At 38.5% G+C, this 23,933-nt stretch overlaps 1 protein-coding gene across 1 annotated transcript in view; it reads left to right on the top strand.

Annotated features, from left to right (window-relative positions):
• Positions 1-23,933, top strand: part of Rab10 (RAS oncogene family member Rab10) — a 136,662-nt gene that overhangs the window by 36,858 nt on the left and 75,871 nt on the right. The window contains exon 2 of the mRNA XM_090371203.1: positions 20,843-20,903. Coding sequence (XP_090227329.1) covers positions 20,843-20,903 — 61 coding nt within the window. The remainder of the gene's footprint in view (positions 1-20,842; positions 20,904-23,933) is intronic.

Below are 23,933 nucleotides of genomic sequence, written 5' to 3'. Positions count from 1 at the left end.
TATTGTTGGGATATCAGAGGTGTGGTGTCACACAGATATAAGGAATGCAGAAATGGAATTTGGGGAGTACAGGAAGGATAGGAAGGGAGGAGGGGGTTATGCTATTAGTTAAGAAACATATAAAATCCAAGCAAGTAACAACATGGCTGGACAGTGCCGTGTCGAGTTAGTTTGTTGTGACGTAAGCACTGGGAAATCAAAATTGACAGTAGGAGTGTGTTATAGGCCTAATGATTCTGATGAGTATAATAAACAACTGTACAGGGAAATAGAATGGGCCAGTAAATCAGATTTACTTTTTAATTTTCCAGATATTGACTGGAATTTGTCGGTTGGTCACTCGCACACTAGTAAGGATTTTTGTTGATTTTTGAATGATTGTTTTTTACAGCAGCATGTTTGGGAGGCAAATAGAGCGCTCTTGATCTGATTATCAGTAGTGATTCTTCATGCATTAAGAATCTGTAGATAAAGGAATCACTAGGTGGTGGCAGTGATCAATGTGCTGAAGTAGGATTTACTGAAAGAGGTAACTACCATCAGGGGTAAAGGGAAGGGTTTTTGCATTAGTTAAGGTGACTATGGAGGTCTGATACAGTATTTAAATTCTATATGGTGGGATCAACTGATGATGTTACCAACAGCAAATTTGCACCAACCAAGAGTGTAATTCTCTCCTTACTGTTTTTACCACCTAAACATTTATCACCTTTAAAAGTCAGTGTCTCGATCGGTAAACATTTTTAAAAAATAGACATGTTTCATCAACTTTGAACATGTCTTTGGACTAGTAGTTCCTAAATTTTTTCAGAACTGTTTCTTTTCAATGGGTATAGTCTTCTTCGATTGCAACTCCACTTTCATCAGAAATAATTTTTTCGAGAAGCCATAACACTCTTTAAATTTGTCCAGCCAACTGACTTGGGATGTTTTGTGCCCCAGAAAAGTGTGCATACTCCATAGCCTTTTCTTTTATTAATAGCCCTGATATCGGCATGTTTTGGTCTCAAATCAGCTTTGCCCACTTAAAAACTACTTCATCTACATCTTCCCAAAGGCATAATTTTGCACTCTTCCAACTGGGTCACGTTTTCTCAAACTGTTTGAGAATCAAAACAGGGTTCATTTTCAGAAATGTTCAGAACATTTTCAGAATGGTTGACCCACTACTGGCAGCGTGTTTTTTTTTTTTTTTAAACGCCGGGATCTACACTATTAAGCATTTCCAGTTTTTTCACACTACACTAAGGATTTCCTCTTAGTCACTATAAGGTTACTTGCACAGCAGTTAAAACATAGCCGAGATTAGGGACCACTTCTAATTACCATGTAAATAGAGACAAGTGAAATTTAGTGAAAGTGTGGATGACTCATTTCTTTGAAACCACAGATGAATTTTTCCAAGATAAAGGAAAATCACTCTCTCCTAATTCTCTAATAGGATGCTTACAGTAGAAAATAGGTTCACCAGAGCCCGCATCAGGAATAAGCCTTAATCTTTGCCAATGGCTGTGGACAGCTGACCAGTGGGACTTCTTGGCATAGAAGCGTATAAGTTGTATAGATTTTACTTGTTTTTAGAGGCGCCTCCATATCCAGGTGGGCAGGAGCAGCAGTGCATAGCACACGCTTCTTGATTAGACCGGGGTTCGAGCCCCTGACCACCAAATACGGAGGATGCGGAAAGGTCAGGGAAAAGGGCAAAGGCCTCTCCCAAACTTTTCCATTTTTTTCTATCCTGTGCCATGATTGGCCAGTTTCCTACTGCAGGGTTTTACAGGCACCATTTAATTTTAAAATGTTTTTTAGCTCTTAATTCTTGGAATTAAAGCCTTTAGCTATTAAAAGCTAAAGGGATTAATGCTTAATCCTTTTAGCTCTTAATTCATGCTTTCAATAGCATCAGCTTTATTGCCTAAAAGCAAGGCCACAGGTGCGAACAGTGCGTACCTGGGTCTCTGGAAATCAGTTCATTATATGTAAATTTTCTTCGTTATACGGAAACTATTTTCAATGTAGTGACCTGGGGGAAATCAAAAAAGTTTACTACATAGAAGATTTCTCTATATAGAAGTTCATTAAAGTGTCTTACTGTATTTCTTTTTTTCTGATCCATTATCGGGCTAAAGAGAGCAGGTCTGGTGTCTTATTCTTTTAGTTATTTATATCTTCTGTATTTCCTTACTCTGTGTTAATTTTATCTCCAATTACTTCTCTTAATTTTTGTGGAACTTTACATACTTTTAAGATTTCTGTTATCTTCTCTTTTTTTTTTTTTTTTTTTTTTCAAACAGGCCTCTGAGGTTGGGTATATTCATATTGTAGTTTTAAATGTTTTCCACCAACCTTATGTAGAAATAAAACAAAACGAAAACTGGAATCTTGATAACTATGTATTTATAATAAATTATATTTGCCTGTATTTACAATAAATTATATTTAACTTTACAACTAAAATATATAAAATATACATATAAAATATAAAAAAATTAAAATATACTGGGTTAAGAACAATAAAACCATAAAATACATTAAAATACAGTGGTACCTTGGTTTGCGAGCATAATTCGTTCCAGAAACGTGCTCGTAATCCAAAGCACTCGTATATCAAAGCGAATTTTCCCATAAGAAATCATGGAAACCCAGATGATTTGTTCCAAAACTCAAAAATATTCATATACTGTAAAAATGATTAATACAAAATACATACCTTTTTTAATATTTAAATTTAATATACATAAAGCAATCGGATTTGTGGTAGGACGACTTTCACTGTCACTAACGGAAGCACTGCTATCTGTTGACTCTTTTTTTTTTTTGTGCGACTTTAACAAGGAACCTCTCCAATGACACTTGCCTCCTCTTGAGGATTTCACGGAAATATGACTCGTTAAACAGATTCATCGCTCGCACTATTACAAAATGAGGCAAGCTTGATACACATAAACAAAGCTGCGCGCGTGTAGCAATTGAATAAACAACACCATAAAGGCAGAGATACACTATTAACACCTCACATTTTACTAAAGCACATTTCTAGGGTTTACTACCATAAAACAATAAAAACAATTTCCAGTTACGTTTCTGCTAGTGGAATCTGTTATAAACTGGTAGTAAACTCGATCTAATTGCATTTGCGATTATACTGATAGCTGAAATTGTGTTGGTTTTTACGTTATTGTGATGAAATGTGTTTCCCCTTCACTGATATAAAAAAAAAATATATATTTTCAGAATCTTCTCTTCATTCAATCGTGTTGCGTTGATTCTGCGTTCGACTGCCATTTCTTATAAACACAAAGGCGAATCGTGCATAAGCGAATTCGGTTCGTGTTATATTAGCTATCGTTCGCATATTTATAAATCGTGTATGATCGAATTTGTGTAGTGTAAACACGTGTTATACGAGGACTGACTGTACTCGTATTGCAAGACCTCGCTCGTTTATCAAGTTAAAATTTATTAAAAATTTTTGCTCGTCTTGCAAAACACTCGTAGACCATGTTACTCACAATACAAGGTACCACTGTATACTAAATTAAAAGCGATAAAACCATAGCTTTTGAAGGCTCCTGCCTTCTTCTTCAGCGGTATTTTCTTTGTTCTGCGGTGCATCTTTAAATACCAGCAGGTTCACGGTACTCATCACGTGTTTCATTCCCATGTGTTCCGTTCTCTTGTGTCATGGAACCGTTCATCCCTTCTGAGGATAGTAGCCTCGAAGAGGGGATAGATCTGCATTCCTCTATCTCTATTAATGTTCACTGTGGAACAGATCCACAAACTCTCGATCGAGCGCATAAGTTCTAGGACCGCAAGTGGCTCGAGAGTTTGTGGATCTGTTCCACAGTGAACATTAATATAGAGGAATTAATAGATAGATTAATAGACAGAGATAGAGGAACACTGATCCATCCCCTCTTCGAGGCTACTATCCTCAGAAGGGATGAACAGTTCCATATGACCCACTCCCGAGCCACTTCCGGTTCCATAACACAAGAGAACGGAACACGTGTGAATGAAACACATGATGAGTACCGTGAACCTTCTGGTATTTAAAAATGCACTGCAGAACAAAGAAAATACCACTGAAGAAGAAGGCAGGAGCCTTTGAAAGCTATGGTTGTATTGTTCTTAACCCACTATATTTTAAAGTATATTTTAGTTGTAAATTTAAATATAATTTGTTGTAAATACAGGCAAATATAATTTATTATAAATACATAGTTATCAAGATTCCAGTTTTTGTTTTCGTTGTGTTTTATTTCTACATAAGGTTTGGTGGAAAACATTTAAAACTACAATATCTGTTATCTTCTATTTTTTACTGTATCAAAAGCTTTTAAATCAAAATGTAAATGGGTCTAGTGGTTTTTCGATTATCTGTTTATTGTGGTGCATGATAAAAGTATTAAATAGGTTAGCATTAGTAGAGGCATTTCATGCAAGAAAGCAAGCTTATGCAGCATCAGCCAAAAAAAAAAATAAAATAAAATAATAAATAAATAAATAAATAAATAAAAAATAAATAACCACTTCCACTTCACCCCTCTGTTCGTTCGAAATACCTGTCCAGCTGAGCCTTAAACTTATTTAGGCTATCAACTTCACCGACAAGGGATGGAAGTCTGTTCCACCAACCAACCACCCGCTGGCTAAAGGCAAATTTCCTCACGTCTATCCTACATCTGTCTTTCCTCAGTTTGAATTTATGCCCTCTCAGGTGATTATTCTGAGCAAGAGGAAGAATCCCATCAGCATTGAGCATGCTCAAACCATTCAAGGTTTTATACACCTCTATCAGATCACCTCGCTGGTGCCTAGTCTCCAGACACTAATTTGCAAAATTTAAACCTTTCTTCGTAAGATCACCCCTTTGTTCCATTCACTAATCTTGTTGCCCTTCTCTGTACTCGTTCCAGCAGCTCTACATCCTTCTTGAAATGAGGCCTCCAGACCTGTATACAGTACTCTAGGTGTGGCCCGACCATTGCCTTATACAAGGGAATAATCACCTCCTTATCCCTGCTAGAAAAATTCCTATATATCATTGACAATACACCATGAGCTACTCTTGCACCCGTCTGCACTGCTCAGAGAACTTCATATCTGCCTGCACAACCACCCCCAGGTCCCTTTCATTCTCTACCACTGTCATTGTAGTACCACAGAGTTGATACGTTGCTCTGGGGTTGCTGTTTCCCATATGTAGTACTTTACATTTGTCAATGTTAAACTTCATTTGCCACCTCTCAGCCCATCTGCTCAACCTTTCCAGATCCTGTTTCAGCAGCATAGTGTCAGTAGTGTCCTTGACAACCCTGCCAACCTTCGTATTGTCCGCAAACTTGGACATTAAGCTTGATATACCATCATCAATATAATTTATAAATACAGAAAACAATAATGGACCCAATACTGAACCCTGAGGGACTCCACTAATAGCATTAGTCTACGATGAGCGGTGTCCATTGATTACCACTCTGTCTTCTCTCCCTCAACCACCCCTTTATCCATAGCAGCAGTTTGCCTCCAATGTCACACTGTTCCAATTTGTGCAGCAGTCTTCCATGTGCAACAGTATCAAAAGCCTTTCTAAGATCCAAGTATATAATATCAAAGTTATTCCCTGCATCATAGTATCCAATCAAATTGGTCAGGCAAGACTTCCCCTTAACAAAACCATGCTGTGTCCGAGTAATATCTGAAGTCTTGTCTAGATGATCCTGCAGTGCTTCTTTAACCAGTGCCTCCATTAATATTCCGGGAACAGAAGTTAAACTCACAGGTCTATAGTTACTTGTGTCAGCCTTTGATCCTCCTTTGTGAATTGGGGTCACATTTGCACATCTCCAGTCCATGGGTACTTCCCCTGAGTTCAAGAAAGCTCTCATAATTATGGCTAAGGTTTTTCTTACTTCCTTTGCTGCCTCCTTTAATATAACTGGATAGATCCCATCCACCCCAGGTGCCTTTCTTGTGTTTATCTTCAACAATTTCTCCTCCACTTTACTGTCAGTTATTACAAGATGCTCTAGCTTACTGCCAGAGTTGAATACACCTCTGGCATTCCCCTCGCTGAATAACTCCTCGTGTGAATGTCAATGCAAAATATTCATTTAGTTTGTTAGCAACCTGAGCAGGATCATAAACAGTTGACCCATCGATATCAAGTGGACCAATCTGATTCATCCCCTTCCTTCTAGAGTTTACATAAGTAAAGAACTCCTTGCTGTTTTTCTTTGCATCCCTTGCCAAAGATTTCTCGTAATCTGCCCTCGCCTGCCTAACTTCCTTTGTAACTTGGTTACAGATCAACTTGTATCTATCATAGGCTTCTGTGTCACGTGTTAATTTGTATGTATCCCATGCATTTTTCTCCTCTGCCATATGTCTCATTAGTTCATCTGAATGCTTTCCATTTTGAATTTGCTGTTGGTAACATCATCAGTTGGTCCCACTGCATAGAATTTAAATACTGTCTCAGTCCATCGTAGTCGCCTTTACGAAAGCAATAACCCTTCCCTTTACCGCTAATGGTAGTTACCTCTTTGAGTAAATCCCACTTCAGCACACTGTGATCACTGCCACCCAGTGGTTCATTTATCTGCAGATTCTTAATGCATGAAGAATCACTACTGATAATCAAATCAAGAGTATTACTCCCTCTTTTTGCCTCCCGAACATGCTGATGTAGAAAACAATCATCCAATAAATCCACAAAAGCCTTGCTAGTGTGTGAGTGACCAGCCCCCAAATTCCAGTCAGTATCTGGGAAATTAAAATCCCCCATTGTAATACTCTCTGAATTACTGGCCCACTCTATTTCCCTGTACAGTTTCTTATTATACTCATCAGAGTCATTAGGCCTATAGCACACTCCTACTCTCAATTTTGATCTCCCAATGCTTATGTCACACCAAACTGACTTGACACTGCACTGTCCAGCGATGTCAACTGGCTTCACTTCCTTGGATTTTATGTATTTCTTAACTAATAGCATAACCCCTCCTCCTTTCCTATCCTGTCTATCCTTTCTGTAGACATTGTACTCCCCAAATTCCAGTTCTGCATTCCTTATATCTGTGTGACACCACGTCTCTGAAATCCCAACAATATCTGCCTTTGATGTTTTGATCAATACCTCAAATTCATCAAATTTATTTACTAAACTCCTAGCATTGGTGTACATGCAAGTATACCAATGCTAGGACCTGTTCTTTTTCTTAGCTACCCTAACACAACCCATGTATTTACTTGTACCCAAATAATTCCCAGCAGTCTCTGAAATATCCTGCATCTTATTTTCCAGTCTGCTGCTCATTACAATAGAAGCAGTGCAAGAATCACTTTTGCCTCTGCCTGCAGCCACTGTTAACCTTTTAGTCTGTGTATCCCCCCAAGCTAGCAGTTTTCCGACCCACCTAACACTGCTTAGATAGCATCAGCAAACATTCTTGCACCCTTTCTATTTAAGTGTATCCCATCCCTGTAGAACAGTCTCTCCTGTTAACAAGTACAGACCAGGCTGAAAAAAATTCTACCCTTGAGCCTTGCACAATCTTTCCAGGGCCGAATTGATCGACAGGGCTCTCATCATATACTCCCTCCTATCGTGTCTGGGCAGAATTGCAGACACTTTCAAATTCAATCCTAATTCATGGCTTTTTTTCATCAGTGACCTGTACTTGTTAAGTAATTCCGCCGGTCTCCTACTCTTAATATCATTAGTGCCAACGTGTACGACTATATCACCTTTTGTGCCCTTAAAAGATGATATCCGCTCTACAACGTCATCAACCTTTGCCCCTGGCAGACATACCCTGGTCCTGTTCCACCTATCCTTTTTACAAAGCATGTTTCCCGTTTCCCTGACAATAGAGTCACCAACAACTACTAGTTCCTTTGGGACCAGCGCAAGTTACATTACATAGCAAGTTACATTCTAATAAAAAAGCGTATAATAATGCACAACATGCTGTTAACTTTAAATTTTAAAATCTATAAATTGGACATATACCTTGGACATAGCCTAAAGTGTTAGACCTACTAACAATTATTAAAACATAAATGACAGATAATCTGGGCTATAGAAAGGTGACTATTGTTCAGATACAGAAACATATTGCTGCTCCTCACAAAGCTGTTTCAAACATTATTGGATTCCCTTCAGTGAGGAGTTAGGTAGAATAGAAATATTCAAAAAGAACATAACTTTTTTATATAGACTGGGCATGACTTCTCTCCCCCCCCCCTTTTTTTTTATTCCAGGCAAATTGTAAATTGTAAGTAAAGGTGGTTTGGGACAAAAATAAATAAAAATAAAACTTCAACTATGTTCTACCTAGCACTTCACTGAAGAAGACCCAATAAGGTCCAGAAAGCTGTATAGGGTTTTCATGTCTTGTCTGTTGATGGTTCATCTTTCTGTAGTCTAGGCTTTTTTTACCCTAAACATAAAAGGTATTAGAACCAGTAGTACTTAGTATCATGCATGGGTTGAAGGTTAAGATGAGATGTGTAGGTTATGTATGAAGTAACAAAATTTTTGGTTACAGCCTGTACACAAGAATATACCCAGCTCCTTCCCATATGAACAATGAAATGATAAATTTTTCTATTGCAGAGTAGTTACTAATAACAGCCATATGTAGAGGTAAAATTGATTCTTATAGTGAAAGTGATTCTTTTAGGACATGCAGCAACCTGGAAGGCATGGTTGGGGAGGGATTATGAAAGGACTGCTGGGGATCCTCATGGGACAAGCAAATATGTTGACTATGTTAGGTTTACTAAGAGCAAAAACAGGTACACATGCACTTGCCTTATACACTTATGCTAGGAGCATATTAAATAAATTTTAACCAATTTGAAGTACTGGTTTCATCAAATACATAATGTGGATATTATGGGGGGGGTGATATTAGAAACACAGTGCCGCTCATATAGGAATGCAGAATTTGAATATGGGTAGTGTCTGCTGTATCACTCCTTCAATAGCAGCATGTTTCTGGATTTACTTGATAGTCACTTTCTATACTAACCTGTTAGAGAGGCAGCAGAACAAAGTGGTACTCGAATTTGATTATTATTATTATTATTATTATTATCTTTTAGCTTTAATTCACCATTATGATTTATACAGCAGGCATAGGTGGTGGGAGTTATGCTCTTTGATTCTACACTGTCAGCCCATTTGACAGGGGTTGCCAGTGTAGTTAGTTGGTGTGACATGAACACTGAGAAAACAAAGGATGAGAATAGGATTATGTTATAGGCTAAATGACTGCAAGGAGTATAATGAACAAGTATGCTGACAAACTGAGTGGAGACCATAAAGTAGCAGCACATTTCTGGATTTACTTGATGGTTGGGTTGCCTTCTATGCCAGCATTAGACAGACAACAAGAGAAAGCAATATTGAAAGCAGTACTCTTGATATGATTATTATCATCTTTTAGATTTATTTAACCATTATGATCTGTATCCCTAAATGGACAAGTTAGTGCATTTGCATCGTATTAGTATGTAGTGAACCACCAAAGTAGGTGACATGACATTGTTTTTATTATATCTCATTGTGAATGCCTTCACAATGAGTTGCCCCAAAACCTAACTTAGTCTATACTATTGTACACCATCTGACATCTCTCATGTTGTGGAGTTATACTTCATAACTGGGTTGTCACTTATTGCTACTTCATTGCAAGATACAATTGCAATTCTGTTCAATTCAACCTTCTTTGAAACAAATTTCTGACTCTTTTTCAGAAAATCAAGATTAAACCACTAGAATCCGTGTCATAGCAGCAGCATTGTTGAAGCACTTTTAGCATTGTTAGAGGCATATGATACAAGAAAGCAAGCTTATACAGCATCAGCTAAAGAAAAAACTTCCCATTTTATCCATTCGCTCCAAAAGTTTGTCCAGTTTTTCCTTAAATCTGTTTAAGCTATCAGCTTCCACAACAGTTTGAAGTTTGTTCCAAAAATCAACCACTTGCTGGCTAAAGGTAAACTTTTGCACATCTATTCTACAACTGTCTTTCCTCAATTTGAATTTATGCCTCTTCAGATGCGTAATCTGAGCAAGAGGAGGAATCACATCAGCATTGAGCTTGCTCAAACCCTTCAAAGCCTTATACACGTCAATTAGATCACCTTGCAGGTGCATAGTCTCCAGATGCTGCCAATTTGCAGAACTTAAGCCTTTCTTGGAAAGAAACCCTTTGTTCCTCCTCGCATATCTCGTTGCCCTTCTCTGTACTTGTTCCAGCAGTTCTGCATTCTTTGTAAAACGAGGCCTCCATACCTATATGCAGTACTTAATTTGTGGCCTTACTATTGCCTTATACAAAGTTATAATCACTTCCTTATCCCTGCAAGCAAAATTCCAATATACCATATTTCCCCATGTATAAGACGCACCTTAATTTTGGGGTCCAATATTTGAAAAAAAAAAAAAAATATTACATAAAGTTATTGAACTCAAGTTTTGGACCCCAAAATTAAGTTGCGTCTTATACAGGGGAAATATGGTATATTGGAATTTTGCTTGCAGGGATAAGGAGGTGATTATAACTTTAAGAAGTGTGGCATTTCAAATGCCACACTTCTTAAATGACTTGACAACGATCTCAATCTTGATATTATCCCAGGATCTTTTCACCCAGGTACAAACTTCTCCTATAGTTGATTTCTTCACTCTTTCTGCTGGTGTCAAATTGGCCCCAGAAGACTTCGTCCATTGGTTCCATTCGTCTCTCATGGCAGCTTTGAAGGGTTTGTTAATGCTGACATCAGGTGGTTGGAGCTGGGATGTCAAGCCTCCAGGAATGACGGCAAGTTTTGTTTTTTGCTCTGCAGCAATCTTCTTTGTGTGTTTTGTTATGTGTGCCCTGAACTGATCAAGTACCAATAGGGCAGGTTTGCATAAGAGCTCACCTGGTCTCCTGCTCCAAACTTTCTCAAACCAGATCTTCATCCCATCCTGTTGAAAAAAAGCCGTGAATTAGGGTTGAACTTGAAAGTGTCTGCAATTCTGCCCAGACACGATAGGAGGGAGTATATGATGAGAGCCTTGTCGATCAATTCGGCCCTGGAGGGATTGTGCAAGGCTCAAGGGGTAGAATTTTTTTCAGCCTGGACTGTACTTGTTAACAGGAGAGATTGCTTCTACAGGGATGGGATACACTTAAATAGAAAGGGTGCAAGAATTTTTGCTGATGCTGTCGAGGCAGTGTTAGGTGGGTCGGAAAACTGCTAGTTGGGGGGGGGATACAAGGACTAATAGATTAACAGTAGCCACTGGCAGAGGTGGAAGTGATTCTTGCACTGCTTCTATTCAAATGAGCAGAAGTCTGAAAAACAAGATGCAGGATATTTCAGAGACTACTGGTAGTCATTGCGTTACAAGTAAACACATGGGTTGTGTTAGGGTAGCTAAGAATAGAAACAGGTGCATGTATACCTGCGTGTACACCAATGCTAGGAGTTTGGTAAATAAATTTGATGAATTTGAGGTATTGCTCAAAACATCAAAGGCAGATATTGTTGGGATATCAGAGACGTGGTGTCACACAGATATAAGTAATGCGGAACTGGAATTTGGGGAATACAATGTATATAGAAAGGATAGACAGGACAGGAGGGGAGGAGGGGTTATGCTATTAATTAAGAAACGAAACACATAAAGTCAAAGGAAGTGAAGCCAGTTGACATCGATGGACAGGGCAGTGTCAAGTCAGTTTGGTGTGACATAATCATAGGGAAATCAAAATTGAGAGTAGGAGTGTGCTATAGGCCTAACGACTCTGATGAGTATAATAATATATTGTACAGGGAAATAGAGTGGGCCAGTAAATCAGAGAGTCTTATAATGGGGGATTTTAATTTCCCAGATATTGACTGGAATTTGTGGGTTGGTCACTCGCACACTAGCAAGGCTTTTGTGGATTTATTGGATGATTGTTTTCTACATCAGCATGTTCGTGAGGCAACAAGAGGGAGCAATACTCTTGATCTGATTATCAGTAGTGATTCTTCATGCATTAAGAACCTGCAGATAAATGAACCACTAGGTGGCAGTGATCACAGTGTGTTGAAGTTGGATTTACTCAAGGAGGTAACTACCATCAGAGGTAAAGGGAAGGGTTTTTGTTTTCGTAAAGGCGACTATGATGGTCTGAGACAGTATTTAAATTCTATACAGTGGGACCAACTGATGATGTTACCAACAGCAAACTCAAAATGGGAAGCATTCAAGGAACTAATCTTGGTGGCTACCAGGCTTTACATACCAACTAAGAAATATTGTTCAAGGTTTAGGCCTAAATGGTTGTCAGATGGACTAATGAGACATGTGGCAGAGAAGAAAAATGCATGGGATACATACAAATTAATGGGTGACATGGAAGCCTATGATAGATATAAGTTGGTCTGTAACCAAGTCACAAAGGAGATTAGGCAGGCAAAGGCAGACTACGAAAAATCCTTGGCAAAGGATGCAAAGAAAAACAGAAAGGAGTTCTTTACATACTTGAACTCGAGAAGGAAAGGGATGAATCAGATTGGTCCACTGGATATTGATGGTTCAACAGTTGAGGATCCTGCTCAGGTGTCTAACAATCTAAACGAGTATTTTGCATCTACATTCACGCATGAGGAGTTATTCAGGAAGGAGAATGATGTAGGTAAAGTAAACATTGGCAGTGAGCTGGATGATTTTGTAATAACTGAGAGGAAAGTGGAGGAGAGATTGTTGAGGATAAACATAAAAAAGGCACCTGGGGTGGATGGGATCTATCCAGTTATATTAAAGGAGGCAGCAAAGGAAGTATGCAAACCCCTAGCCATAATTATGAGAGCTTCTTTGGACTCAGGGGAGGTACCCATAAACTGGAGATGTGCAAATTTTTTTTTTTTTTTTTTTATGAGAACCCCAAACACGAGAGGTATTATAACCTATAGTACTTAGTACCGTGCTTGGGTTGGAGGTTGAGAAGACGAAAGAAGATATTTGTTGATATTGGACTTGAACTTCTGTAGATTGTAATTTTCAGGAAATACGTATGAAGGAAGGTTGTTCCAGAAAATGGCAGTTGAATGAATAAATGAGGAAGATGAAAAGTTGGTTCTGTGGGTTTGAAGTTGGACAGTAAATGGATGTTGGCTGGTGGCGGCACGTGTTCGGACTGTTTTGAAAGAGAGAGCGGGAATTATAGAAGCCAATTCAGAAGAACAGTGCCCATGGAAGTATCTGTAGAAGAGGCATGCAGCAGAAACAGTGCGTCTATGAGAAAGCGAGTGGAGAGACTCTGTTAGAGATGAATCATTAATTAACCTAACTGCCCTCTTCTGAATGGAATCAAGAAGCCTGAGAGAGGTTTTGGGGGCACCACCCCAGATGTGGGAACAATATTCCATGGCAGGGCGGATTTGCGATTTATACAGAGTGAGCAGCTGTTTGGGAGAAAAGTAACGTCGAGAGCGAAAGAGAAAACCAAGTTTTTTAGATGCAGAGGAAGCAATATTTGTAATGTGCTTGTGCCAAGAGAGATTAGAAGTCAGGGTAATCCCCAAAAGAGATATATCATTTTGCCTAGAAATCAGAGTGTCACTAAAGATAAGCATAGGAGCAGAAGAATCCTTTTTGCGAGATATAAGACAAGATTGAGTTTTAGACGGGTTGAAATCAACTAAGTTGTCTTTGCCCCACTGGAGAAATACCTGAAGATCGGCATTTAAGGAATTGGCAGCAGATTTTCGAGAACTTGAAGCTGATTGAGCTGGACAAAGTTTCTCAAAATGGAAAGTTGAATGCAATGTGCTATCATCGGCAAAACTATGGATAGGATTTCCAGTCAATGGAAGAAGGTCATTGATATACAAGAGGAAAAGAGTGGGGGAAAGAACTGAACCTTGGGGGACACCGGCATTAGTGGAGAAGTTAGAAGACAGAGAGCCATCTACCATCACCCTCAGTGAGCGATCAGAGAGAAAACTGGATAACCAATTACTAAAAACAGTTGGCAAACCATAAGATGGAAGCTTGTTTAGAAGACCTTTATGCCAAACACGATCAAAAGCCTTTGAGATGTCAAGAGCAACTACTTGTGTTTCACCGAACCTTTCCATTGAATTAGTCCATAAATGGGTAACATAAGCCCGAATATCACCAGTGGATCGACACTGACGGAATCCATACTGGCGATCGTTGATCAGACGGAAGATTTCTAGGTAGTTTAAGAGTTGGTGGTTAATTGATTTCTCCATTACTTTAGAAAGAGTAGAAGTAATTGCAATGGGACGATAATTGGATGGGAGGGATTTGTCACCCTTTTTAGGAACTGGCTGAATATGAGCAAATTTCCAAGCAGAAGGAAAAACACCTTTGGAATAAGAAAGTGAAAAAAGGCGGCAAAGAATAGGAGTAAGTTCAGGAGCACAGGTTTTGAGAACAAGTGGAGAAATACCATCAGGACCTGGAGCTTTCTTAGCATCAAGATTCATCAAAATCCTTCTGATATCCTTTTGACGGAAGACCACAGGAGGCATTGAATGGAGCGTGTTAGGAATGGTGGGAGGTGTTTTACCAAGATCATTAATACATGAGCTCGAAGAAAAATGGGATGCTAGCAGGTCAGCTTTATCCTTGGCTGAAGTGACAACAGAACCATCTGGTTTGGACAGAGGTGGGAGCAGAGATGGGCAAAAGTTGCGGCCAATAGCTTTGGCAAGAGACCAGAATGCTCGGCTACCATTAGGGCAAGAAGCAAGTTTTCTACTCTTAGCCTGTTCAAACTCTAGTTTGGACTGATTAATAACTGCTTTACAATTGTTGCGAGCTTTGGTGTAGGCAGAAAATGAAACTGAAGAATTAGAAACAAGCCAATTACGATATGCAACGTTCTTCTCTTGGACAGCCTTAGCACATTTATTGGAAAACCAAGGTTTAGATAAAGGACGAGATTTTAAAGTGGAGTGTGGGATAAAGGATTCCATTCCTGCAAGAATAATTTCACTGACACTATCTGAGCAAACGTTGACATCAGAACTTTTGAAACAGTAATCCGACCAAGGAAAAGAAGAAAAGAAGTCTCGCAGGTCATCCCATTTTGCATTCTTGTAATGCCAAACAATACGAGGTTCGGAATAGCCATGAGATAAAGGTTCCATTGGAGAAGAGACAATCACCAAGTTGTGATCTGAAGTGCCTAAAGGACCTCTCACTTCAACCTTGTACTTAGAAGGGTTGTTTGTGAGAAAAAGATCAAGCGTATTGGCTGTATGGTTAGGATTGTCCGGTATTCTTGTAGGTAAATGAACAATCTGTGCTAGGTCATTAGTAATTGCAAAAGCCTCAGCATCTCGACCTGCTGGGTCGGTGTGACTAGAAAATGGAAGCCAGCAGGAGTTGTGAACGTTAAAATCACCAAGGAAAATTACCTCACTGTTAGGAAAGTTGGACTGGAGAAAGTCAAGTTGCAAAGAGAGGAAGTCAAAGAGCTCCAAGTGATTAGTGGAGTTGGGAGAACGGTAGAGACAACAGATGAATTTTACACAATGAGGTAGAGAGATTTTAAGCCAGAGAAGATCAAAGAGAGGAGATTCCAAATTGCCAAGTCTCTGACAGGGAATATCAGAACGGACATATGCACAAGTACCACCTTTGAGGCGAAAGAGCGATCATACAGCAAATAATTTGGACATCTGAGATGAGCAGTAGTTGAATCAACTGATAACTGAGATTCAGTCAGAAAAAGTACATGGGGTTTGGAAGACTGCAAGTGGAAATGGACATCATTGAGATTAGAATTGAGACCACGTATATTTGTGAAATGAATTAGGAAGTCCTTGGGAGGTTTAGATCTTTTCGCAGATAAGCTTGCTCTATTAGTTTGACAATTCATGGTGTATTCAATAGTAAGAAAAAGTGGGTGGGACATGCTGTATGAAGTAATGAAATTTTTGGATATGGCGTACATGTGGTAAGAATATACCCAGATCCTTGACATAACGTGGCCTCGACAATGCTCCCCGCATACACACTACTCGGACTCCCTCCAGTCACTATCTGGCAGAGTAGAGGTAGCAAGATTATACACTAGCTGATCCGGAAGCTTCCTAGAGAGTTACCAATAGGTTCAGTCCGGTGTACTAACTAGCGGCCAGCCTGCGAACACCGTTTTAGAGCTGTACCCTCGAAATGTAAGGAATATTGGATCTCGCCATGACATTCATCATAACCTCAAAAATCATCAATCATACTGCATGATGGAAGAGATAGGGAAGTGTTGGCCGGAACTTAGCTCTAGAGACTAAACATGGGTTCCACCACTTCAAGCCTCCAATAAGAAAGTGGTGGTATTTCACCGGTTGATGAGAGTCATCTACCACCTAGTACTGCCTGGTAACATAGAGGGGCGGCGTTCCTCCATGTGGTGTGGGCGCCACACCTCGACCGCTGCTTACGTTGGTTCATACCTGGGTGGTCACCCACCATGTACTTGTGCATGAAGGTTATACCCAGGATTACTAACAGTCCCACCATCGTGAAGGTGCAAGCAGAGGATTTGGCTGTCATAGACCGTCCGGACTTTGCCGAAATTGGGTCCACTTTGACTTGAGTGTCACCCGAATATCAGTTCCATCAGCGTTTTAGACTCCCAGGTAGCAAGAACAGCTTGTCTGGCATATCTGAGAGAATGTCTGTGACCAACCTCAAGGACCAAATGTAACCCCAATTCACAAAGGAGGATCAAAGGCTGACACAAGTAATTATAGACCTGTTAGTTTAACTTCTGTTCCAGGTAAATTAATGGAGGCACTGGTTAAAGAAGCACTGCAGGATCATCTAGACAAGAATTCAGTTATAGCTCAGACGCAGCATGGTTTTGTTAAGGGCAGGTCTTGCCTGACCAATTTGATTGGATACTATGATGTAGTCACAAAAGAACTGGATGCAGGGAATAACTTTGATATTATATATTTGGATCTTAGAAAGGCTTTTGATACTGTTGCACATGGAAGACTGCTGCACAAATTGGAGCAGTGTGGCATTGGAGGCAAATTGCTGCTATGGATAAGGGGATGGTTGAGTGGCAGAAGACAGAGAGTGGTAATCAATGGACACTGCTCAACGTGGACTAATGTTATTAGTGAAGTTCCTCAGGGTTCAGTGTTGGGTCCGTTGTTGTTTTCGGTGTTTATGAATGATATTGATGATGGGATATCAAGTTTAATGTCTAAGTTTGCAGATGATACAAAGGTTGGCAGGGTCGTTAAGGACACTACTGACGCTATGCTGCTGCAACAGGATCTGGAAAGGTTGAACAGATGGGCTGAGAGGTGGCAAATGAAGTTTAACATTGACAAATGTAAAGTACTACATATGGGTAACAGTAACCCCAGAGCAATGTATCAATTCTGCGGTACTACACTGACAGTGGTGGAGAATGAAAAGGACCTGGGGGTAATTGTGCAGGCAGATATGAAGTTCTCTGAGCAGTGCAGACGAGCTGCAAGAGTAGCTCATGGTGTCTTGTCAATGATATACAGGAATTTTTCTAGCAGGGATAAGGAGGTGATTATTCCCTTGTATAAGGCAATGGTTAGGCCACATCTTGAGTACTGTATACAGGTCTGGAGGCCTCATTTGAAGAAGGATGTAGAGCTGCTGGAACGGGTACAGAGAAGGGCAACAAGATTAGTAAATGGAACAAAGGGTTGCTCTTACGAAGAAAGGCTTAAGTTTTGCAAATTACAGGGTCTGGAGACTAGGCACCGGCGAGGTGATCTGATAGAGGTGTATAAGGCTTTGAATGGTTTGAGCATGCTCAATGCCAATGGGATTCTTCATCTTTCTCAGAATAATCACCTCAGAGGGCATAAATTCAAATTGAGGAAGGACGGATGTCGGATAGATGTGCGGAAATTTGCCTTTGGCCAGCGGGTGGTTGGTTGGTGGAACCGACTTCCATCACTTGTTGTTGAAGTTGATAGCCTAAACAAATTTAAAGCTCAACTGGACAGGTATTTCGAACGAACGGAGGGGTGAAATGGGAGAGGGTTTTTTTTTTTTTTTTTTTGGCTGATGCTGAATAAGCTTGCTTTCTTGCATCATATGCCTCTACTAATGCTAATGCTATCCAACCCTTGTCATGAACGTGGACAATCACTCCTCGAGGAATGTCTTCTTTTAGCATTGTTTTGAGTTTGAAAATCAGCATAGGAGGCAGCTTGTTTCCATTGGCACAATAAGCTAGAACAACTGTATAATGGCTCTTTTTTTTATGTCCACTTGTCTTCACAGTTACAGTTTTCACTCCCTTCTTATCAAACAGTTCTGTCACTTGGGACATCAAATTGAAGGGGGACTTCGTCCATATTTGCAATCTGTTCCAACTCAAACTGATATGTCTTCCGACATTAAATGACAAAACGATGAAATTCAAGGACCTTCTGCTCATAGCTTTCAGGCATCTTTTGGGAAAGTCTGGTGCATGTATGCATGGTTAGTCCATTCCATTTCCTGAACCTGAAGCACCAATTGTGTCCTCCTTTGAAATCAGTAACTTCTTTTTCATCAGCAATTCTTCTTGCCTCATGCTGAACCATCTTTGTGGACACAGGAATTCCAATTGCCCTTTGCTCTTCTATCCATATCTTCAATTTCTCTCTCTAAATCAGGCCATTTTGCTGACTTGCCTCTCATGGCCTTCTTCTGCCATGACGTTTTCAGTAGGGTTTCTTCTTCCCATAGCCAGTCTCGGATTGTTTTCTTTTTTCTTTCAGTTGGAGGAAGACCAAACTTACATTCGGCAGCACGATTTCCATTCACTTTTGCAAACTGGATCACTTTTAACTTGAATTCAGCACTGTAAGAAAATTATTTCTGGGCAGAACGTGGCAAAACGTAACCTAATATACCGGTAACAAGTGCAAAACAATGAGTGCAAAGACAACAAGCGTGAAAAGGCAGAAATACAAGTAAAAAAATCTACAACCACTGTATAAGATGCACCCAGTTTTTAGACCCCAAATTTTTCAAAAAAGAGTGCGTCTTATACATGGGGAAATACGGTATTATTGACAAGACCACATGAGCTGCTCTGGCAGCCTGTCTACACTGCTCAGAAAACTTCATATCTGATTGCACAAGTACCCAAAGTCTTTTTCATTCTCTTCTATCCTGAGTCTAGTACTGCACAGTTGGTATGTTACTCTGGGGTTACTACTATCCATATGCAGTACTTTGTATTTGGCAATGTTAAATTTCAGTTGCCATCTCTCTGCCCAACCTTGCCAACCTTCATATCATCTGTAATCTCGGACATTAAGCCTGATATACCTTCATGAATATCATTGATAAATATAGAAAACAACAATGGCCCAATGCTGAACCCTGGGTGACTGCACTAATAACATTCATCCACAAATTGCAGTATCCATTGATTACCACTCTCTTGTCTTCTCCTACTCAACCATCCCTTTATCCTCAGTAGCAACTTGCCCTTAATGCCGCACTGCTTCAGTTTGTACAGCAGTCTTTCTTATGCAACATTATCAAAATAATTTTGATATGTGAGATTAGCATTAGTTGAGGCATATGATGCAAGAAAGCAAGCTTATAGAGCATCAGCCAAAAAAAGGAAAAAAACCCCTTCCCATCCAGTCACTCCAAATGTTTGTCTAGTTCAGCCTTAAATTTATTTAAGCTATCAACTTCCAGAACAACAGATGGAAGTCTGTTTCAGCAATTAAATACCCGCTGGCTAAAGGCAAACCTCTGCACATCTATTCTACAACTGTCTTTCCTCAATTTGAATCTGTGCCCCTTCAGGTTCATTTGAGCCTTGCACAGTCTCTCCAGGGTCAAATTGATTGCAAGGCTCTCATTATATACCTCCTCCTATTGTATCTGTGCAGAGAATTGCAGACACTTTCAAATTTAACCCTTATTTAACAAATTTAACCTGACTCGGCAGTTGTAAATTTTCAAATCAAAGCCAGCATATCTTGTATTAGGTTGAACAGTTTCTCATTTAATATTAGAAGTACTGGAAATCCTGTGAACAATTCTTTAGTTACAATATTGTCATTTGTAAACCTAAAGTATAAACTTGTTCCACATTGAACAAGGCAGTTGTTTCAGTAACCATATTTGCATAATATGTGTTGTCTTATTTTCTGAATTACTAAATAAGAACATGTGACATTGTCAGTCCTATCCTTGCTAATATCATGGGATATTTTTTTTTTCTTACAAGAGGTGCTCCTTGATGTTTTCAGCTCTGAGAAATCATATGCTCTCAAATCTGATAGCATTCAAAAATTTCCTTGTCATTTCTCTTTCTCTGTGCCCTTATATAGGCCAATCCTTGAAAAATTAAATATTAAAATAAAATTCATAAATCATTCTAACCTTCATAAATGTTGTTGGTAATGTGTGTATATTTTTATGCAAGGAGGAAGGAAGTATATGAAAGTATTTCTCTTTGTAATACCATATCAGTGTGCTGTGTGGAAATTAGTGCAATCTGCAAATGTTGAAAAGCTATTAGTATGACTCCAAGTTCTGCATTTGTGGGCTGTGTGCATTTTTGAGTTTGACACCTCTGTTTAGCATATTTGTAGTTTACAGAAAAAAATTAATCAGCTGGTAGCTTATCAGTAATCTTTGTTAGTTCATAATAAAATTCTTAAAGCTGTCTAAAAGTTGAACATTTTTTTTGAAAAATTATTATTACAAATTTTTTTTTTTTTTTGTAATGGTTTAATTATGTTAGACTATTATAGGAAAGTTTTTCTACAAAATATTTTGATTTTTTTCCTCTTGCAGGTATTGATTTCAAGATCAAAACAATAGAACTAGGAGGAAAAAGAATAAAGTTGCAAGTATGGTAAGTACCTCAAAATAAATTATATTTTGTATATAGGGTGTCTGATAAGTAACCATCCTGTCTTTCTGTAGTTTTTGGCTATAAAATCACAGTAATGCATCATTCATATCCGAGTACCTTCGGAGCTGAAGTGGTGCATAGTTTACCAATTTTTATGTAAAGTCGGATGAAATATTTCCCAAAATTGTTCATATTTTTTATTCTATTTCGTTATGAGTCTTTAGATGGGGTGTGTAAACCTCTCCTTCTGACCAGTCCCAAATAAAGTAGAAAAGACCATGAAAAAAGTCTGCAACTGTGTATACTGAATTCTGTTTTAGATCAGTGTACAATCAACATGCCGACCGGGCTAGCCGGGTGGGTAAAGTGCCTGCCTGGCAACCCAAAGGTCGCGGGTTCGAATCCCGCCTTGGGCTTGGATCAGAGTAAATGCAAAAGCTTTGGGAGGTGCATTATGGCCACAGAAGCCGATGCGCCAACAACTACCAAAAAAAAAAAAAAAAAAACAATCAGCATGCAGTATGGGGGGGGGATGGACAAAATAATGGAAATGCCACTGATAACAGTTATAGGTATACACTAATATGGTGTTGTGCCACCCTTTTCTTTTAAAACAGCTCGTATTAAAACAGCTTCTTTTAAACAGCTCCAGATTTGCCCACACTGGCTCAATGTTTAAGTCTTGTGGTTGTGCTGCAGGCCATGGGGGAATGCTTAGCCTCAGTTTCATGCTCCTCAAACACCAATATTAGACACATCTGACTGTGTATATTGGAGGATTATCATCTTGAACATGCAACCAATGGGATGAACCTGGTCACTCAGAATATCAACGTAATCAGTAGTAGTGATTCTCCCATTCAGAGTTTTGATAGGACCTAAAGAATACTAAGATATTGCTGCCCAAACCATTGTTGATTCTCCTCTATGTTTGATGATTGGCACAATACATTCAGGATGATGTGCTTCCTTTGGAATACACCAAATGTGATTCATCTGAAAATATGACTTGTTTCTGATTATCAAGTGTCCAGTTTTTATGCTCGTTACACTATTGTATTCTCTTTCTAGTATTACCATGAGTAATGAATTTCAGCCTTATGAAGTTCTTGTCAAACTGTTTTCCTAGAAAGTGGATTGTTGAGACTGACATTAAATTCTGCAGTTATTTTTGAGGCAGTAGTTTGTTTTTGAGCTACAATCCTTTTCAGTGTGCTGGTCTCTTTCAGTCACTTTCAATATACTGCTTGAATTCTTCGTGTCATATTTTGTTTTTCATATTTGAATGCCAGCATTACTTTCAATACATTTGCTCTAGATATATTAAACAAATCAGCAGTGTTTGTTGCTGATGCCTCTGCTAAATGTGTACCAACAATTTGACCTCTTTGGAATTCAAGCAAGTCTTTCATTTTCTTCGTGCACTTTTAAACCTCTAAATAAACATCCATTTTTATTGTCCTTCCTGCAAGACACAAGAAAAAAAAAATCTTTGCTGCATGTTCATTAATGTCACCATTACAAAAACTACTACTTTCACGTCAGTTGTTTCCATTATTTTGTCCACCTCTGTATATATCAGAAATGATCGAGAAACATTAATAAAATTCATATTTTATTTTGGAATACAGAAAATCAGATATTTTCACAATTATCGTGGTTGAGATACTTCTGAACTCTATCAAGGAATATAGAGAGGAACTTTGATCTTCACCTTCACTCAGTGAAAAAAATGTTACCTACTTTTTAATCAGTGAATCATCTAAATTATCCTTGTGGAACAATTACTATGTATCTACAAAATATGAAATAAATTTCAGAAAATACTTGCAGATTTAAAGAGACTGATGCCATCTCTGGAAAGGAAAAAAAGAAACTTAACTTAGTTGCTTGTGAACAAGTCTTGAAGCAAACATAAATTCAGTCATCAGCAATCAGAGAACTGTTCAGATTCATGCAAACAAAAGACTATGCAAAGATGGTTAATATTATATCCTTCAAAAAATTTATAATTCCTTATTTTCATTTTGTAAGAAATCTAATCTGATTGGAGAAGCTTAATTCATTGATCACAAGGAATGGAATGTTGATTCTTCCATTGAGGAAAACACAGGGTTATGAAATACATAAGATAGCTCACTAGCAAGTGAATGCATAGCTATATATTTTCTGAATTTCATGTGAAATGACAAGAAGTCATTTACAGGTTTCGAAGAAGAATGGTTAAAAAAAGGAATAAAAGCAAATTCGATCAAACTTGAAGGGTTTCAAGACAGTGGACAAGCATAATTGCAAACAAGTTTGGAAACAGTCACAAAACACAAAAAACAGGGAGTCTGCACATTAAATCTACCAGGAATGATTGATTCTTGATTTTCGTTAAAATTTTTGTCCAACATGCCTAAAATGATAAGAATAATAATGAATTAAACAAAATATGCTATGACCATTGCCCACTTATGGAATAAATAAGGAAACATAACAAGCAAAATGCAAATTAACGCTGACTCCTACAGTCAATGAATCTGAAATAAATATGCAACTTTAGATATGACTACGTTTTTGTTCCCTTAATGATTATACGACATAACATTGTTGAATGTAACATTATTATTTTAATTTATTTTATCATTTGAATTATTTTAGTTAAATCTCTGTTATCATTTCTTAATTTATTTTGAGTTACATTTTGCATGTTGTTTTAGATTCATTGATTGTAGGAGTCGACATATGGAAGTTATTTGTAGAGTATATTTTATTATTGCTCTATTGGTGTAGTGCAGTGGTCTGGAACCTTTTTCGACTGAAGAGCCATTTTTGATTGTTGATCTAATTTAAAAAAAAAAAAAAAAAAAAAGAATCCAAAGATCCTCGGCTCAAGCTGGGTGGGGGGGATTGGAATAGAGCGGGAAGGTGTTTTATTAAAAAATATATATATATTTTGAAATATTATTTATTAATACTGAAAAAATGTAAGAAAACATCCAAGTAGGTACGAATTAATGTGACTTTTGCTGCTGAACTTCTTGA

Source organism: Mastigoproctus giganteus, chromosome 4 (assembly GCF_048544385.1).
Source record: "Mastigoproctus giganteus isolate SK-2022 chromosome 4, ASM4854438v1, whole genome shotgun sequence".
NCBI lineage: Eukaryota > Metazoa > Arthropoda > Arachnida > Uropygi > Thelyphonidae > Mastigoproctus > Mastigoproctus giganteus.
Note: the sequence above shows the minus strand (reverse complement) of the source record. Positions and strands in the feature narration are given on the sequence as shown.